Genomic DNA, 20,919 nt, shown 5'->3' with positions numbered 1-20,919 from the left:
GCCCATGACACAAGCAGAAAGTTTAATCACTTCTGTGATAACATCTAGCAGGTATTCATTGGATAACCTTAAATTGTGGAACAGGTGAGAGAGATCTTTGCCTTGTTGTTCACCCAGGCTATCTTCCAACCCTTGAAGCCAATAATACTGAGCTTTGGCCACTGAAGTTCCTCTCAATGCCGCTTTAGCCTGAAAACCTGCAGCTTGATACGCTCGTCTGCTGGATATTTCTCTTTTATCCATAGGGTCTTTAAGTCCAGAGACTTCTCTAACAGGAATAGTAGTCTTCTTAGACAACTGAGCAACTTGTATGTCAACTACTGGTAAGTCTTCCCACTTGTCTTCTCCCTGTAGTTTACAAATGCTCTTGAAATGCCTGGAAATAAACACTTTTTTTTTTTTTAAAGGATTTTTCCACTCCCTGTACATAAGCTCCAGCATCTGCTGTTGAATTGGAAGGGATTTTCTACTTGCTTTTTCCACTCCCTCTTCAGTGAAGGCAACATTAACTTCCTTAATAAATGTTCTCAATTCTTCATGAGGGAAACCAAGATCTGTCATGGAAGAATCGCTGAAAGTTATTGAATATGAAGACATAGAACATTTGCTCGAGGACAGCTCTGATCGAGAAGAAGATTTCTTACGTTTCTGCCTCTGTTTAGCTGTTTCTTTAACTGGTGCTGTAACAGTAGACTTAGCTGAATCTTTGAATTACTCAAATGTCTGAGCCAAATTGTCTGGAAACCAACATAGGAATGATTTCATGTCCTGTTGTTTGGACTTTTCCAGCGACAAAGATGGACACTGAATGCAGATTTTCCTTTTCATACCATATGGTAGTGGTGTGGAACATTCGCTACAACTCAGATGTTTTGATTTATAATTAGCCTTTTTAGGAGCAGGAGCAGGCACTTTGTCTTTATCCTTAATATCTGGGGAGACAGGACTAAAAATACACAGACATTACAAAATTGTATCAAATATAAGTCCAATAGAATAGACACAGAGATCTTAAAGATTAGAGACTGAAAAATCTCACCTCTAAAACCTCCGACCCATGTGGGGGGGGGGGGGGGGGGGGGGGGGGGGCAGGTGAAACGGGTCCTTCCTGGCTAGCATCCATGCTGTCAGTAGAATCTGCACAGCTTAAATAGGTTTCAGTATTTTAAATTAAGCGCCATATTCGGGAATTTCTGACCGTGCAGTAGAGCTGTCGTAACTCCGGTGGAACGCATCATCTCCCGGGCGTGCATTCCTCTGCTGTGCGCATGAGTCTCGCTCGGGCAGTGATTGGCTGCCGCTTGAGACCTCTCTACTTGCTTTGCCAGTGACCGCACTCGGCATAAAGCAAGCTACACATACCTGCTCTGTATCTCTGCAGAATGCAGGCAGGTCACTCAGCTCTCCACCCGGGAGGCTCTCAGGCCGGATCCCCCTGGCAGCAACCCATGTGCCTCACCACAAAAACATCCAGATGCCATCCGTTCCTGATGGAACAAGAAAGAGAACTGAGGGTTCATGGCAGGTCGTTGTCTTATACCTGTGGGGGGGAGGAACTTTTTATGTTAACTTTAATTTCAAATGCTTGTCACATGGGAAGAGTACATCCCTATTTTACTGCCACCATATGTCAGGAAAATATTCATACCACTGGTTTTAACGTTTAAGGATTCTTTTCTTTCCGGAATTTTACCTGAGGATTGGAGAAAAACAGATGTATTGCATATTATATATTATACAAAAAAATCAAAGAAGAGAGCGCATATATAGAATAAATAAAAGACCTAAGTAATGGTCAATATATGATCTAAATAAAACAGTAGAGATGGTACTCAAGGTACTATGATAATAATAGCTGCTAAAACAATAAGACATTTCCCAATTCCAATGTACAAATGTTGATATAGGTTTCAGCGCTTAATAGATAATCCCCTTAAAAATAACAAGGATGCATTTATACGCAAATGATGTTTGTAGTAATGTAAAAGTCATGAAAAAAATGTCCAGAGTATATAAATCAGCTACAAAGTCCTGCAAAAAAAAAGTCCAGATATTGTTGCAATACGAAGGGACTCAGAGATATGTACAGGGAGTGCAGAATTATTAGGCAAATGAGTATTTTGACCACATCATCCTCTTTATGCATGTTGTCTTACTCCAAGCTGTATAGGCTCGAAAGCCTAATACCAATTAAGCATATTAGGTGATGTGCATCTCTGTAATGAGAAGGGGTGTGGTCTAATGACATCAACACCCTATATCAGGTGTGCATAATTATTAGGCAACTTCCTTTCCTTTGGCAAATGGGTCAAAAGAAGGACTTGACAGGCTCAGAAAAGTAAAAAATTGTGAGATATCTTGCAGAGGGATGCAGCACTCTTAAAATTGCAAAGCTTCTCCACACACACAAAAGGGAGAGAAGTTGAACTCACGGATAGGACCACTCAGTGCACACAACATACAACCACCCACTAACCAGGGGGGGATCAGGGCAAAAAGGCCCACCCCAAAGGATACACAATGATTTTACAAAACACCCCGAATCGAAACTCCAACACGGGCCGAATGCACTATAGTAAGAAAGCAGGCATGCGGAGGCAGTGTTATGCTCTCGGCAATGTGCTACTGGGAAATCTTGTGTTTCTTTCATGTAGATGTTATTTTTTTTATTATTATTCTTTATTTTTACTGTGCCAGGAATAACAGAAACATGCTTATGATGCCACGACAGAAATAACAAGCAATGTAGTTACATACAATGTGAGATAGTAGCATGGCAATCAGAGTAAGTTAGCACAATTTTTTTTTTTATTAGTAATACAGTTAAGTCTAGCGTGCCTAAACAATTTACGATATATAGATGGTCGATATATAGTATAGCTAAGGCACAGATATTCTTAAGGGTAAAAGTAAAGACAGGCATATATCAACATGAATTTTAAACAGGAAAGTTTCCCAGGGAGGCCCCCGGCTAATTGCATGTATTAAAGAGTGTGCCAAGGGGTGATACTCGCGATTAGGGGAAGGATGCTAGAGGTTTGTGTCACAAGAGGTCAAGGGTGCACAAGATATGTGTCACAGAAGGGCAACAGTTCTCTTTTATGTGGTCCTGGCCCCTGTGTCAGCCTATGCCAGAGAGGGGCATCGCAGTGTCCTGCGGCTTTAAGGGGGTCAGCCGATACCTGCCGTGGGCACCTCATCAAGCTGCAATTCCGTTAGGGGGTTCAAGCATCTGGGCGCCGGGGTAGTCGTGTAGGGCTGTTTAATCCCCTGCATAGGAGTCTCCAGGAACGCTGTAGGTTTTCGGCGTTGTTCCAAGTTAGGACTCTGCATCTTCTTTCTGTGTGGTTGCTTGTGCTTGGCTGAGGTGTGTGGTCTATTCCGCCTTCTCCTTGGGACCTTCCCTGCAGCTCGAACCCCAGCTTGGTGTTCAGTGTGTGAGGGGGGTGCTGGTCAGGTGAGTGGCTGCTTGTGTGCAGTGAGTCTTGCTGGAGTGCCCGGCTTTCTAATTTTAGCCAAAAGGCATCAAAGATGGCCTCCAGCTTGTCTTGCAGCTCGGTCTGATGGCGGGGGAGGCGCGTGGCTTCCGCCATGTTGGGTGGGTCGGCTGGCTTGCTCGGCATCACCTCTCCCTCTTTCCAGACGAGTTCAGCTCTCCTGGGTTGGACCGTGATTACCCCCAATGGTCCCGGGGGGGGGGGGGGGGGGGTAACGGGGCGCATGCATCACAGGAGCAGCAGCTAAGTAGCCCCAGAGCGGGAGATCGGCAGCCTCTCCCGCCCGGTGCGCACCAGGCCGCATGTTGTCTCAGGCTGGCCGTTCAGCTCCTATCGGGTCTCCGTGCCCTGCCACCAGTCCCGGCGAGGTCTAGCTTCAGGGTGGGCTTCAGTTGTCTCTTAGATCAGACTGTGTTGGGTCTTTTTAATGCAGCTAATGCCAGGGTGGAGGAGCTCCAGAGAAATGTGTCTGTCCGCCATGACGGTTAGGCCCCGCCCCCGTGTGTAGATGTTATTTTGACATGTACCACCTACCTAGAGATTGTTGCAGACCACGTAATTACACCATGCAATGATTTATTTAACAAAAATAATGCCAAAATGGAGAAGCCATGTGTGAAAAGCCAAGTACACCTTATGATTCCAGAGCGTGTAGAACCACTTTTAGCAGCAAGTAAAAGTAATCATTTTCTATATGACTTTACTCTTTATAACATTGTTCAGTAAATTGAGGTTTGCTGGCATTTGTTTATGCACAGCTCTCTTAAGGTAACTTGGCCATTGCAACTCCTTGATTCTTTTGTAGATTTGCTGGTGTGCTTGTGATCATTGTCCTATTAAATGACCCAATTTCAGCCAAGCTTTAGCTAACATTTAACTCTAGAATACTTTGGTATACAGAGGAGTTCATGGTTGACTCAATGACTACAAATTTCTGGGTCCTGGGGCTGCAACACAAGCTCAAATTATCATCCCTATACCACATTGCTTGACAGTTGGTATGAGGTGTTTGTGATGATAAGCCGTGTTTGGTTTTCTCCAAATGTAGCACTCTGTTTTATGGCGAAACATCTCCATTTTCGTCTCTTCTGTCCAAAGGACATTGTTCCAGAAGACTTGTGGTTTGTTCAGATGCAACTTTGCAAACCTAATCCGTGCTGCCAGATAGAAGAGGCTTTTCTCCTGGCAACCCTTCCAAACAAACCATACTTGTTCAGTCTTTTTCTAATTGTACTGTCATGAATGTTAACATGCAAACTAAGGCCTGTAGAGTCATGTATCTTTTCAGTTTTCTCTGAGCATTGCATGGTCTGACCTTGGGGTGAATTTGATAGGACGTATTTAGAAATGGCCTTATAACCCTTCCCAGTTTCTCTTAGATCATTGCTTGTGTCTTTCCTCTTTGGCATGGTGTGAACACACACCTGGATGCTCCAGACTAGCAAACTGCTAAAATATTGGCTTTTATAGAGGTGGTCATACTTGCTGTTGATCAATTAATCAAGGGCATTTGATTAAAAGCACCTGTCTGCTACGTAGCCTCTTAATTCCTATGGAAGCAATAAGGGTTTACTTTGTTTTTTACACGACTTCTCCATTTTGGCTTAATTTTTGTTAAATAAATCATGAAACGCTATAATATGGCATGTGTTGTTCACCTGAGGTTGTATTTTAAAAATGTTAAACACCTGCTAAGGTACATATCAGGACTGCTAATTGTTATGTCCTGATATGAAAAAACATAGAATTAAAAGGAGGGTGTACTTTCTTTTTCTCATGACTGTATATACACACATTTAGGAACTATCCAAACTAAACTCTCCAACTTTTTAGGAGACATCTGGTTTTGTATGAATGAACCCAATGTTCAGAGTTGCTGTAAACTGGATTACTGAGGAGGTTATGAGATATGTAGTTATTCATTTTTTAAAGATATCGGAGGCAGCAGAATTGACAGAGAGGATTTCTGGATTATTAGCAAAAGAAGACATTTCAAAATGCTTTATATGTGCTGTATGAACATAAATGTATTTAATAGAATTTGCAGAAATGTAATTTTAAGGGAACACTATAATCCTCCTAAACATTTTTTGGCCCAGAATAGTTAGAGGAAGTCTTAAGATTTCAGTGCCCTCATTTTTTATAAAATAAATAAATGAAATTAACCCTTTACTCACCAGTAATCCAGTGCTGATACCACCTCTTCTCTGCTGCCGGTTCCACCTCCTTTGATGTCATCGGTATTGCTGACCATTTTATCAAAATCAAATGCTTCTCAAAGAGAAGCATTGGATCCAGCAATGGCACCAAACGGCAGGTACACTGCACCAAGACCACTCCATTTGCCTGGGCATGGGTACCTCTACTAAACAGGACTTTCATTGCCAAGAGCACAACTCTAGTCTATGAAAGTTCTGTTTAGTAGCGGTACTCATACGTAGGGCAAGGAGCATCATCTATAAATAACATTTCAGGATGCATTTGGTACATCTACAAACACCTCCCACACATGCATGCACATACAAACAGGGCCACCCTCTTTCATACTGATAGCTCATCAGGCTGTGTGCCTCTACTATCCTTTCTTTCTTGTAGATCTTCCTACCTCTATATTAACTGACAGACAGGGGAGAGCAACATTTTTGATAACTAGCAATTTGCAATGGCAAATGAAATGCTTGTTATAATTATAGATCCTCCCTGAACACTGCTTACATACTCTGGTACACATGGAACATCTGGACTATGAAATTGCCATTTATCAGACATTTGCAGGAAGACAAATATAAGAATGGGGACAGGACAGACATATGTAATGATATGCAGAAAGGGGTGCGGGGAGACAGCGCCTGTAGAATTGTTCTCAGATCCAGTGATATATAGAATGAACAAAGAAACTTAATATAGTGTAGTATATTAAAAATCTTAGTGAAGTATAGATAACAGAAATGCACGTACAATTTTCTGGAGCTTATGTTTATTTTCACTTTTATGTTTATTTATCTTCACTTTTCACTTTGAAAAAGTCTGTTAAAGGAGAAACGCGTTAGTGTTATCAATGTTATACCTTTTATTATCTCCAAATAAAGCCTATTGTTTATTACTGCTTTGGAGACTCTAGACCGATCTTTGAAAAAAAAAATATATATATTTTTTTATCCTGGCATTTTTTTCCCTGGAATTTTATCCTGAAGATTCTCACAGGAACATCCTCGGTGGGGATCATACCACCCAAGCGTTATAGGATTGAGCAATATATGTATTGTGTTTGTGAGTATATTTTATTCCTTTTTTAATCAGCTCATTACATACTATAGTCGGTTTTTACCTTCCCTGTATACTGAGGACATCTGACTGCCGACCAGTGGTACAACAACTCACAGCCGGAGAACAAAAAACTCACCAAGAAATAAGCTCCAGAAAATTGTAAGTGCATTTCTGTTATCTATACTTCACCAAGATTTTTAATATACTACACTTTATTAAGTTTCTTTGTTCATTCTATATATCACTGGATCTGAGAACAATTCTACAGGCACTGTCTCCCTGCACCCTTTTCTGCAATCCAACTACACCACCAGAAAGAAGAGACTCTGGTTAGGGAAGACCAAGCTGCCACATATACAAAGCACAGGCACCAAAAGTCCATCCCCTCATTACTACATGTAATGATATACTTACATGTCTGCATGGGTGTTCTGTCCTTATACAGACTACTAACTTATCTGCCTGCAGCTCAGTATCCAGTGATAGGCATTTACTGAGCTAAGGCAGGAAGTCTGTTAGAATTGGGGGTGTGCCTAAAGAAGGCAGGCTTACGGTGAACTGAGGAAAAAAGTACATACTTTTTATTTTTGATGCGCATAGTTACAGTCACATATAGCAACATTTATGCTTTAAGGAAGTACACATAATGCTGATATTATATTGTACATACGTGAGTTATCTGCACTTTTTTTGGCTAACAAAAAAAATACAAAGCAGTTGAAAACATTTAAACTGTGCCTATGTTGCAGATTTCATACGGGAAATCCCCAAAAAATGATACTGCATTTGGCACTGCTAGAGATCCACCAGGTATACACTGTTAACATGTACTGAGTGAGAGAGAGTAAAAGATAATAAAACAAGATGCTAACAAAAATATAAATCAACAGAACCACAAGCTGCTGTTTTAGCACATTATCGGATCATGAGACCAGAGGTATTGGTTTGTCAACCTATTTACAGGAAGGGGAAGGTACAGTGGCAGACTTTGCAAGGCCAGCATAAATGGTATAACTGGTCCCCCAAACTCTGGCGCTCTGGCCCCAAGTTTCTATAGGAACTAGCACAGAATGTCCAATTACCCTGCCACCCCATGTGTGCATGGCAAAGTCCCAAGTCAGTCCCCTATAATGGAGAAACCCTCAGGCATACGGATGCCGTGTGGGGGTAATTCTGTTTCCAGCTCCTGAAGGGAATGCAGGGTCCTGCCAGCACCAAGTGTCATCTGAACCAAAAAAATAAAGGTGGATGAAGTACCTTCTCATCAATTCTGCGCCAGACTTTAATAAGGATGGAGTTAGTCGTTTCCTCTCAACCCTGCCACTTGTCCTCCATCGAAGTCTGTGCTGTAGCGGAGTCGACAACCATCTTAGTTCCTCAGTATAGGCTTCTTTGGTAGCTCATATAAGGCCCATGATAAGCAGGGAGCAGGATAACCGCACCGGTCCAAAGGGGGCAGAGGGGGATCACCAGCAATAATCCAGTGGTATCAGAAGCTCCACACTGGGATAGCAGCTGCTTCTTCTTACTCCAGGGCACGCCAGGCTGCATCAGGTTAGCCACGCCAGACACTAGTGAGAGGGATTCTAAATGAATGGCAGAGGTCCCTGCAGTTAGCGTAGGCAAGGTGAATAGTCACTGTGTCTCAAAAATAGGGCAAATGGCTGCAATACAGATTGAATACTGTAGAGTTTGTGAGGAGTATAACGTATTAAAAGGGAGGGGTAAACTCCTGTCTGAAGTATCCCTTTAACATTAGTGAGTAGATTTGTTTTTGAAAGGTGGAAGAAAAAACAAAAAGAAAGAAATAAACCCAAGAACAATAACAAGGTATATACGTACATGGGCCATCCTCTGCTCTTTCGTAAGTCCACTGCCCAGATGCATTCTTGCACATTTAGCTTGTATGAAGCTACTCATTGCAAGCTTGGTTTGATGTGGTTTTCCATCTGCAGATTTCTCAAATTTTACACAGTATTAGAAGCAGATGTGGAGAAACAAAAAACAAACAAACCAGGAAATGGGTATGAAAGCTCTTGCACATTACAAAGAGTGACTTACCAAGAATTGGATCAAAATACATAGATATAAACACTGTATTGGAAATATTCCGCTAATGCCTGTGCCAAAGATTGAGGCACAGCCCTAGTATCGGTTCATTTTACTTTTAGATAGGGGTTCTTCAGGCAGTTTATATAGTTTAAGCAGCTTGACAAAAAAATCAGGGCACTTCTGGCAACTTAAGCCCTACCCCTATGCTGCTGTATGAACGTCTGCATTAGTCATCATTCTGCTCATGGCAATTATGGGCTGGGAGCACTGAGAACTGGTTAGAACAAAGTTCTCAGCCAATGCAGATTTGTGTTTCCCTATTAACCAAGCAGCAACTGATGGTTTGAACTGTAAGTGCCAAAAGAGGCAAATACTGTTTGACATAAATGTGAGCGACGCCCTGAGACTCTCTATACCATAAAAACTGCAATGATTTGTAATTAATATTATTATTATCAATGGTTATGATATTTGGATTGCCCCATTTATAATGTTCTAACAGGGATCAAAATTATGATCTTTTTAGGCAGTATCTAAATTTTTATTTAGATATAAAAAGTATAAATAATTCAGCAACAGGCTTGATTTTGATTCCATCACACCAAGGAAGGCAATGTCACTTCCTTAACCACTGTAATAGCTGCTTTAAATACATTAGTATATTTCCCATCAACAAAATCATCACCATGGGGAAAGAAAAAAAAAACAACACAAAAACAGTATTTGGATAAATTGTAAAGATACACAGAAATGTTTAATATAAAATTGAAAACTCTGTATAAAGGAGTGGTATATACATGTTGTGTGCTCAGCACAGATACAGAACATTCATAAAGAGAATTGTTACCTGATTCCGGATAGTCATTCCAAGGACATGTTATAAACCCTACAGACTTTACATCATGGCAGATCTGAACTGCAAAGACTGCTGACTTGCTGAACTTATGTGCCACCCTGCTTAATATAATACACTGTTTTTAAGTCCTTCCTTGCTTACAGTATGTCCAATACTGATAGCACAGGCATGTGCCATTTGAGTCAAACCACTGGAAAGACGTTTTGGACAGGCTACCACATCTTGTGAGGCTTTTTGTAAAGGAGAAGAAAAGGGTTAAGACGCTCAATGAACCAATGACCAGGGCAATGGGAAATGGAGATGTCCATACATTCTGACACTATTTGAGTAAAACAAAAAAATAGAAAGAGGTCCAGGCACTCCAGGATTCAAAGAAGGCAATTTATTTAACCCAAGGCCAAATTACAACGTTTCAACCTATACGGTCTTTGTCAAGCTTGACAAAGACCGTATAGGTTGAAACATTGTGATTTGGCAGGATTTCTTTGAATCCTGGAGTGCCTGGACCTCTTTCTATTTTTTGTTCTATCAAGCAATTGGTTCTTGGTACTGGGACCAGCCTGGTTGCACCCAGATTCACATCACCATGGGGATTCAGTGCAGTTCCACACCCCTGTTTCTTAACTATTTGGATAAGGCGCCTCAAGGTCACAAATTAAGAAGAGTAATGATATGGAGAGCTACATCTCTTGGAGGAAAGTCACTGTAAAGAGATGTGTGAGCTCCAGAGAACACACTGTTTTGCAGTTATCGTTTCATGAAGTTCTTTTCCAATGCTACAGATGTACGTTGGATTGCATGAATGTTTCGTTTGACTCGATCCTCCAGAGAGGAAGTAGCTGCACTCTCTAGCTTCATGTTGCTGCAAAAGAAAAAACGAAACAAGACATGAAATTGTCAAGGAATATAATAAAGAGCATGAAGGCAAACTTATCACAAACTTAGTAAGAGTCTAATTCTGTCTGATTAATAATCCTCCAGTTCATCTTACTGTAAGAATTTGCTCTCCTTCCTCTGCTGGTCCTTTTCTTGCTCCTTCTGTTCCTCTTGCTTATACCTGCGCACATTACACTCTCTCTCTACTTCCCTCTTCTTGGCATCCTCCATCATTTCTAATCTCCGCCGTTCTAGTTCTTCTGCAGAGAGCTTCCTATGGAAGGAAAACATTGTCTCAATAGGAGATATTACTCATCACAGCTGGAGAACACCAGAGTTTTTTTGCCCTTTTTATTTTGCCCATGTGGTAAAAGATTTCAAACATATGAATTTCTGGAAAGATGGACAGGCCTTCAGTATATAAAATAGAATACATTTGGAACCAAAATACAAAAACAAACAAATTAAAATCCAATGTGGCTAAAGATGAAGGTCAGGCACGAAATATTACAGATTTTTTTTCAGATTTCATTCATGAATTAAAGGGTTACTCCATGTAGATCATTGTAAAGTTAAATGTAAGTGTCAGTGTTAGGAACAACAAAATAAGCAAGCATACATAAAACACAAACAAAAATAGTCCTCATCAAGAAATGTTCGCCATTATAACCATTAAATGTTACTCCAAGTACCATGTCCACTTTAGTATTTTGAAATGGTCATGGTGGCTGAAGTTTGTACGTGCAGCATTTCTTTATAAAATGCTGCACATACAGAGTTTAATCCCTCTGCTGCCATCCTCTGCCAGCATCATTGGAGTGTCAGCAGCCAGCACGGAACTAGAGATCTGGTATGGCTAATGTCAATTCTGTGCAACTTCCATTGCATAGAATGTCAGTCATTGACAGACAGCAGTTAGCTGACACTTTTAGCCAATGAATGACCATGGCTTGTGCGGCTCAGTAAAAGCCAGAAGCGTTTCAGAGTCAAGTGAGCAAACTGTTGCTAGTTGGTTTCCCCCATTACTGTGGAACTTGGCAAGGGTACCCTTGACATAACCCCCTACAGCATTACACTACTTATTATGATGAGGAAAATTGAATTTCTCTTCCTAATTTTATTTTATGTTCATGGTAACCGGTTATTTATTTTTGTTCCATAACAATTTGACGAAAGGGACACTAGAGACTATGGTTTAGAGATTTCTAACTGAGCTGCATTGGAAAGTCATAAAAAGTCTGGGCTGGGTTAGAAGGGGAGCTCCTGCAAAGGCTTAAGACAAAATATATCAGCAGCTTTTTGCATGCTATTTGTAGACACATCCCCAATAAAAATAAATTGTATAATTAAATGCATGCCTGTATTCTTTGGGGTATATCTACTTAACAGTGATTTTTATTTAATTCTTAATTGTTATTTGTGTAGTGGACTGTCCTTTTAAGAAAATGTTTAAGTCAGATGATTAAGTAGCATTATATATAAAGAACATAGAAAGATTAATCCCCTAATCATCCTTTAGATGGAGTGATTGCCAAGTAGTGACGGTTTTATGCTACTATCTACTAATCGGGCATAAAACCTTGCCATCATTCAAAAATATTCCACAATTTATTTTAGAGTGCTTATTGTTCATACCTGGTATAGCCAGACGTCCGTTGTCTCCTATAATTCTCCTCTTTGCGAGGGGAAGGGCTTCTATGTGGTTTACTGTGTCTCCCATCCGTCTTAGGCCTGCTCCTTTTGAATACATAGTAACATAGTTATTGTTTTAGCTCTGTTTTATAGCTTGATGGTTCATAAAAATATAAAATAAAATAAAAAAAAAAAACAGACCTTGACTACAAGAATGAACTGCACAGAGATTGTCTTCGGCATCATTAATTTCCTATTTATTTATACTGATTTTAAAGGTAGAGAGTTGAAGCATTAAAAGAGACAGTGGTGTTTTTTTATATTAGATACTCACTCAGTGTTTGATCGGTGGGGACTTGAGTGGCCGCGGTGTCTGTCTTGCTCTGTTTCATTTCTACGACTGCCACTTTTACTTGATTCTCGGATCTGTAAGAAAGTATTTTTTTAATTAAAACATAGTAGCATCATAAATAATTTGTTCCTGTCCACCCCTTGGATTATTCTGGTTCTTAAAGGAATACTTCAAGCACCATAAACACTACAGCATGCTGCAGTGGTTAGGGTGCCAGGGTGACCCACATTCTAAGTAGTCAAACAAGGCAATGCAGAGCTTAGTTCATTGGCAGAGATCTTCAGTGGATTTTAATTAGTGAGTAGAAGTAAATATATATAAAAATCTTTCAAATGTGTCAGTCCCCTTTAATTCAACTACAAGTCTTGAATAGCCTCATACTTATCTCAACTTCCATTGCAATGATTCAAACATTTATGCTCTTTATTAACCAGCCTGCATCCGACAACCCCCTTTTTAAAATATTCTATTTCCCATGACTGTAAGGGTTTCAGAACTTGTCAAGTAAAAATACATACCTGCAGTCCATAGCCAGGCATTCTGTTGCGAGCTGGGGGAGACTCTGGGCAGTTCTTGTGAGACCTAAGATGAAAGAAGTAAAAAAATAATTGCTCTGTTTCCTTGAGTAAAATATTTCAGTATATAACCACTTATATTAACCAAAAGAGTGGAGAGATTACATGTTCCAAAATATCTGGTACATTTTTTTATTTTTAATATTCCTTATATAAATGACCTTCAACACCCCCATCACTGTTTTATTTACTGTATACTATAACTTTTTCCTTCTGTAATTCCACCATGTTCTATCCATCCTGCCTAAAATTACTCAATAATATTTTAAAACCTGTATTAGCCGGGCGGAGCCAAGCGTCCGTACTGAATGGCAGCAACTCTCATGAGCTCCCGTAACTGAGGATACTACCCGTTACCATCCACAGCCCCACGGAACATTACCCGCCGACAACACCTACCCTTCACCCCCCAGGGTGGTGAGCCGGACACAGATGCCATTTCTGTTCCCGCAAACGGGCAGAAAAACCCGGCGGAGATCGGGGGCCTACCAGGAATATCGCACGGCAAGGCCTGCACCAGACCTACTGGCACTGACGGCTGCCTTATCCAGCCCGCTGCTCACCCACGGGGAAACCCCTCACCGTGAATCAAGCAACATGGGCCGAAGGTCACAGAAACCCCCACAAGGAGCTAATAGGGACTCCCTAGATATCAGCACCATGCTGCAGCGCCCAACGGCCTCCAAAATGGCGAACCCACCTGATAGTGTCAGCAATCTGGAAGACCCAGAGGAGCGGTCTGAAGAGATGACGGAACCCCAACAGCCACACTACCCCACAGTAGAGAGAAGGGAAAACCTAAACCCTGCCACTAAGCAAGATATTGCAGACTTGCTCCAAGAAATGCGGCAGATGCACGCTGCAGATATGGACCTGATCAAAACAGAGGTACAAGCGGTGACTGCACGCACACAGGCCTCAGAGGAAGATATACAAGATCTCCGGAAAGAGGTACAAAGCCTAAAAGAAATGGTCCAACACCTACAAACCTCTCAAACTACCATAACCACCAGAGTAGATCAGGCAGAAGACCGCCACAGGCGCGCTAACATCAAAATCAGGGGGATCCCTGACTCAGTCGACGCGACTGAACTGGCCCATTACCTTAGGCGCCTCTTCAGCACGCTCTTACCACCCACTCAGGCAAAAAAGGTAGCACTGGACGGATTCTTTCGAATCAAGAAACCCAGACAGGCCCCACAAACGGCCTCCCAGGACGTCATCATCCGCTGTCAATCTATGACCGATAAAGCCCGACTTATGGCCGCGGTCAGGGGGAAGACCCCGCTCCCCTTTGAGAACTCATACCTCTCATTCTACCAAGACCTCACGCGGAACACACTCCAATGGCGCCGGTCCCTAGGCCCAGTGACAAGGAGACTACAAGAAGCAGACATCGAATATAGATGGACACTACCAAGAGCCCTGATAGTAACCAAGGAGGGCACCACCCATAGACTCTCCTCACTTAACGAGGCGGACTCATTTTTGCAAGCCCTGGGGCTACACATGAGACCCGCAAATGCGGAGACCCCCTCCACCCCCCATGCTTGGGATCCGGACAGAATAACGCCATTCACCCCCAGGAGACAGGAAGATAGAGGGGCACCAACTTGAGATGACTAGCTCTCACACAAGCATTATGTTTTGTTCCACTAGGTTTTGCCCAAGTTTATAGTAAACCCCACACTAGTTCCCCCCAACGCTGCAACCACATGACGGATATCGGACCTTACCAGACCGAACATTTTAGCACCCCAACGGGAGCCCCAACACCTAACGCAGACTCTATCACCTGCTGAGGCCGGGAGACAGACTCTCACAACCCATAGTACCCTCCCTCCCCCCGTGTCCCCCTAGGTTAGGGGACGACCTCCTACGACCACTAACCACACACACCCATGTCACACTGAGTGCCGTCATTGGCACCCCTACACTCTGAGCGACTGCACACATACCTGGCCCAACAACACAGTACCCAATACGACTCACCGACACTTGTACCGCCTGAACCCGGAGGACGAACCTCAAAACACGGGTCCAACCACAGACAGGGCAACCAGACACTAATACGGGCCTACCCACCTCTAGGTTGACCTCCCCGGGAGTCCACACCAAGGGACACAATCACAACCCTAAAACCAAACGCGCACCCTGCCTGAGAGACTACCACAACAAACAAGCAACGAACACAACGTACACACCCCGACACAGGAGCGCAGCTGGACCACCAACACCTGTTCTACCACTCCCTAGCTGACCCAAACATGTCTTAAATAACAAAAAAAAAGAGGACAGATGAATATGAATGTCATGTGTCATACCTGTTATAGAACCTATGGTAATTTAAACATTCAATGCAAACCCTGTAATAACCTGCTTTATCCTCAATAAAACAAAGAATTAAAAAAAAAAAAAAAACCTGTATTAGCCCATCCTATAACTATTCTGTCAGAATCTTGCAGTCCATTCCTGCCTCCACCCAACTTGTTTTAACCCCCTAAGGACCAAACTTCTGGAATAAAAGGGAATCATGACATGTCACACATGTCATGTGTCCTTAAGGGCTTAAGTCACTAAAAAAAGTCTTTAGAAACTTACCTCTATTAAAGAAACAGTGCAGTCTCCTCCTTGTAGTCCAATTGTCTTTCAGAAGTCATTAAGACTGATTACAATTGCCAAATCAGATGCTTTTCATAGAACCACTGACAACACCCGATGCATGCATAGAAATTGCCAAAATCTGCAAATCTAGTGCTTCTGACAGAAAAGCACAGGACACTCACACTGTCTGGTGCCAGTAAACCTTGAATGTCGATGCCAGGCGCCAAACAGATTCAGTAATTAAATCTGTTTTGGTCAGAAGCCCTTAGTATACATGGATACTGCACAATGTAAAGAGGCACTTCTCACAACAGTGGCATTAAGATTAAATAATTTCGGTGCCTAGACGGTCCTTTAAGCTACTGCGTAAAGCACTAAACTCCCACCAGCTTTTCTACAACCAATCTCTTATCTATCTCACAATAGTATTTTTGCTGCAGCAAGTACAATTCATTACATCACATTCTCTGGTCCAACCTCAGACATCTCATCACATCAACCACTGTAGCAGAGAACTAATTTCCCTTATGTTCTCCACCAACTCAAATATTCAACTCCCTACCTGCTCCTTCTCCGGTCTTCTTCTTCACTGCTACTCTTCTCTTCACTACTGGAGCTAGTTCTTCTCGCCTTTCTCCTCTTCTTTTTTTCCTTCTTTTTCTTCTTGCTTTTCTTCTCCAGGCTGGTCTGCAGCTGAACATATGAACAACACATAGGTCAGTGACGGTCTACTACTGCAAACAAGGGCATAAGACGTTCAAATCACACCACAATATATTAAGTCCAATTTGTTAGGTTACCTCCATAGAAAGCGCTCACATTTTTAGATAAGATTAGCCACGTTTTAGAGTGACATAGTTACTAGTGTACTGAAAGAGAAACTCTATGCCATGGTTATAGTTTCTGGAGTACCCGAAATTAACCATTTTTAAAGGGACTCTACAGTCACCAAAACAACTTTAGGTTAATGAAGCAGTTTTGTTGCTTACTGCTCAACGCTCTGCCATTTAGGAGTTAAACCATGTTGTTTGTGTAACTTTAGGCACATCTCCCTGCATGTGACCTACACAGTCTTCCTAAACACTTCTCGTAAAGAGTCATCTAATGTTTACGCTTCCTTTATTGCAAATTATTTTTAATTTGGAATTTCTTATATCCTGCTCTGTTAATAGCTTGCTAGAACCTGCACTAGCCTCCGGTATGTAATTAAAGTTCAGTTTACAGAGCAGGAGAAAACACTGGGCTATGGGTGGCCAGTGAACATAATTCAGAGTTAAACTGCTCGAAAATAATTTAACAATAAGTGGAGGGACATTGCTACAGGACTCATGGCAATATAACCAATTCAATTAGATGAAATGGTTATAGTGCCTACAGTGTGCCTGTGATACACTGCTACAGTTATTGCGCTCCAAAGTTTTCGGTTATCCATCATAGTGTGAATTTTCAATTGAAAGTAGCAAAACTAGCAAAGTTGACACAAAAAAACCCCATCAAGATCATAATTTTTATATTTGAAATAAAACCCGGAGGGAAACAGACAGACACTCTTTTTCCCTATTTGTTTGCTTTTTTTTTTTTTTTTTACATCTGGTAAAATATAATGTTCAGCTTACCAATTCTCTAATCTTCTTCATCTTGACTGGATTTTTCAGAACCTCTCGTTTTTGCTCATCTTCTTTCTTCCTAGATAAAAAAAACCAAACAAATAAATGACAACAAGGTCAAATAGTCAATTAATATTATTCAAGACAAAACAACAGGATGCAGATCCAGAGTACAGATTTAGAAAAGGAATAGATAACACAATTTAACATAACAGATGGAGGAAGGCAGGCTGACAATGCTGCTATCACCTGATCATAAAAAGTGGGTCCTCACGTATCTTGTTTGCAATGTCCAGAGATGAACTAGCAGATGATGTATTAAATATGGACCCTGGTAGAAGTCCAGTCTCAGTAGAAGGGCCAGATTCTGGTTCTTGCATTTTATCAAGGATGAATTTATCCACAGGACGACCTAGCAGGTATTCGTCACGATTCACCATGCCGCCTGGACCCTGATACATCCAATCGAGCTTTTCATCTTTCTTTCTGTAAAGATAAAAGCCGAATAAGTCAAGCAAGGTGTTGACACTAATATATCAGTAACAGCATCCATATTTTGCAGACTCTATGAGTTCCCAAAATATCTAGAAAATGTATAGGACAGAGTTAAGCCCTGTGGTGCGAGGGTTGCATACTAAGTAAGCAACCGTCTTTTTTCTAATCATTAGGACATAATGCTGTGTGTATATATATATATATATATATATATATATATATATATATATATATATATATATATATATAGATATATATATGTAGCACATGCAAATAGCAATACAGAAACAATTATGACATAGAAAGATATAAGAGCTAGTTTATTATGGAATAAAAAAAAATAAACACCCTAGAGTTGTCAATATTCTTCCTTAAACAGTCATTTTTATGCTTTTGCATATTTCTCCATCAGATGCATTTTCTTCTTGCATTTTTGGGAAAATAGCGTCTCTTTAATAACTCACTTCACGGCTCCTGTGTCTTCAGCATATCTTTGCATCTCCTCTCGAGCCCTCTCATCTCGCAGCTCCTTTTGCAGTTCCTCGATTTTCTTTTTCTCTGCTTCATGTCTCTGCTCTGCTTTCCACACTTTCTCAACATTGCGCAGAGTCTGTGGATGCCAGCTCTTTTTCAAGTTCTAAAAGTATGGACAGGTAAACAAAATAAGAAATTCAATGAAAATAAAAATGTAAAACTAAATAATAAAATGTATATAATCATATAAACTAAATAATTACAAGTATACAACATATAAACCTCACGATTAGTGCAATATATCCATAAATAGATTCACTGGAAGTCCAACTTTATTGATTCTTATTCTTCATTCCCTGTTAGAACATGAATCAGGTCAAGCAGCCTTCTCAAAACAGACAACTGGAAATGTGTAATAAACTACCTAAAATACTAAATTGTCAACAACTATGTAATCTCTGAAAAGTACTCTGTATATTGCCAATCAAACCAGAGCACTAATGCTTGAAGTGTTAATAAATATATTTTTTTATGAATTGTTAATGTTAAATGTAAAATTTGTTTCTCAGTAAAGATATACATATTTGACAGGTTATTAAGGGATAATATTTAAGAATTCCTTGAGAAGAACGTGGTTAATAGCAAAAATCAGCATGGTTTTATGAAGCACAGGTCATGTCAAACTAGCTTGATTGCGTTCTACGAAGAAGTAGGTAGAAATATAGATCAGGGTGTTGCAGTGGATGTGATATATTTGGATTTTGCCAATTCTTGATCTTGGGGAGAACATTGGCTTACAAATAGTGCAAAGAGAGTTGTCATTAATGGTAAATTTTCAAGCTGGACAGAGGTGGTAAGTGGTGTCCTTCAGGGTTCTATTCAGGGACCCCTTCTATTTAACATGTTTATAAATGATTTTGAAAAAAGCATTGAAAGTCATGTTTCAGTGTTTGCAGATGACACAAAACTCTGGTAAGTAATACAATGTGAGCAAGATATTACTTTGCTGCAGAGGGATTTAGATAGACTGGGGGACTGGGCACTCAAATGGCAGATGGAATTTAATGTTGAAAAATGCAAAGTTATGCACTTCGGCGTAAAGAACGCACAAGCAACTTATACCGTAAATGGAAGCGAATTAGGGATAACAACACACAAGGAGGATTTGGAAATTGTTATAGACAACAAACTACGCAACAATGTGCAAAGGATACTTTAAAATTGTACTATTATCGGTACAGCTTATTATTATTATCACTGGCATTTATATAGCGCCAATTTATTCTGCAGCGCTTTACATTATTAGAAAATGTTACAGGAACAATAGGTTGACGAGGACTTTGCTCAAGCAAGCTTGCAATCTAGAGGGGCTTACATATTTTGTATGTGTTGATTCCTGTGAATGGAAAATAATTTTCTTGCTGGGTGGTGAAAGTACAAGTATAAATACTCAAGCAATAAAAATTTTTTTAAAAAGTGTCAAAAATTACTATGCCCTTTAACAAGTATTAACAAAACATACTGTCATTGTTTGTGTCCTATTACCTGTCTGGACAGTTAAATACCTATTACCATTTGTATTGCTCCACTCACTCGGGATGTTGCCAGAGATTAGTATAAAGTAAATAAGCCCCTCAAAGCTAACTAGGGAAAACATTTAAGTGACCACTGCTCTGCCAAGGTTAACTACCCCAGATCTATTTAGTATTTACCTATGGGCCCACAATATTCCTATAACACAGCAAGTGTTTAATTCAGAGAATAGCATGTCATCCCTTAGCTGCCCTTGCCAATCTGCTCCCAGCAAATCATTATCATTAAAGACCCCACACTGGTCAAGCATCTCGCTGACAGATTTGAAGTTGTCCTCATACAATAAAACAGAAAGATGAAGCCATTTTATCCTATACCAAACTGGAATTTGGAATCTCAATGTTCCATTTAGAATAAGTATTGATTTCTAAAATGTATACATTGTATCTTCAGATGATATACTGTACCAGATCTCCTCCTCCCATTCTGCCACCGTTGATTTCGAGATTTGTTGGATTTTGTCAAGTAGAAAACTCACAGCAGTGATGAATCTGACATCATCAAGCTGCGCCCGGCGTAAATCCAAAACGAGGCTTGGGACACAACTGGAGATCACGTGAGTAGTTAAAACACTGGAGATCACGTGAGGAGTTAAAGGGCCAGTCTTGTGGCATACTGCCCTGTAATGTGAGTGTACTGTAACGAGTCGGTGGTAGAGCTGTGTATGTAATTATAAAGAGATATATGGCCTGGAATTAATGTCAGATCCTGTCACACAGCCATAAAATATACAATTGATTGAATATGCTTAAATCTATTGGTGCAAACATGCAACATGCAATATAATTGTTTAATTATATGAAAAACACACACACATTTCACATATTTGGGTGGGAATGGCCAATATAATTGTGATGTTATAATGCACGTTTCAAATTTAAGCCCAAGAACAGGGACTGGCCATCTATCCAGATGTAGTTAGCCTTATAGCCTGATGGTTACTGTAATATTGTGGGGCGGGATCGGTCTCAGCTGATTAATATGGATTTAGATCTGTACGTGGAGCAATACATGGAAATACACGTATCTGGTGATTTTG

At 40.7% G+C, this 20,919-nt stretch overlaps 1 protein-coding gene across 1 annotated transcript; it reads right to left on the bottom strand.

Annotated features, from left to right (window-relative positions):
* Window positions 1–10,139: 10,139 nt before the first annotated feature.
* On the bottom strand, window positions 10,140–20,384 carry CWC25 (CWC25 spliceosome associated protein homolog). The gene is made up of 10 exons (XM_063425369.1): window positions 20,288–20,384; window positions 18,278–18,450; window positions 17,568–17,804; window positions 17,328–17,397; window positions 16,274–16,404; window positions 13,051–13,114; window positions 12,515–12,606; window positions 12,184–12,285; window positions 10,664–10,822; window positions 10,140–10,534 (listed from the first exon to the last, which is right to left on the bottom strand). Exons 1-10 carry the CDS (start codon window positions 20,303–20,305, stop codon window positions 10,420–10,422), a joined length of 1,161 nt encoding a protein of 386 aa, XP_063281439.1. The 5' UTR covers window positions 20,306–20,384; the 3' UTR covers window positions 10,140–10,419.
* Window positions 20,385–20,919: the final 535 nt, after the last annotated feature.

This window comes from Pelobates fuscus, chromosome 6, assembly GCF_036172605.1.
Source record: "Pelobates fuscus isolate aPelFus1 chromosome 6, aPelFus1.pri, whole genome shotgun sequence".
NCBI classification, from domain to species: Eukaryota; Metazoa; Chordata; class Amphibia; order Anura; family Pelobatidae; genus Pelobates; species Pelobates fuscus.
The sequence above is the reverse complement of the archived record's forward strand: the minus strand, read 5'-3'. Positions and strand labels throughout refer to the sequence as shown.

Coding starts and splice junctions, on each gene's coding strand:
- CWC25 (XM_063425369.1), bottom strand. Junction 17,398..17,567: donor GACCCACTTTTTATGATCAG/GTGATAGCAGCA, acceptor TTTTTTATCTAG/GAAGAAAGAAGATGAGCAAA. Junction 16,405..17,327: donor TGAAGAAGATTAGAGAATTG/GTAAGCTGAACA, acceptor TCATATGTTCAG/CTGCAGACCAGCCTGGAGAA.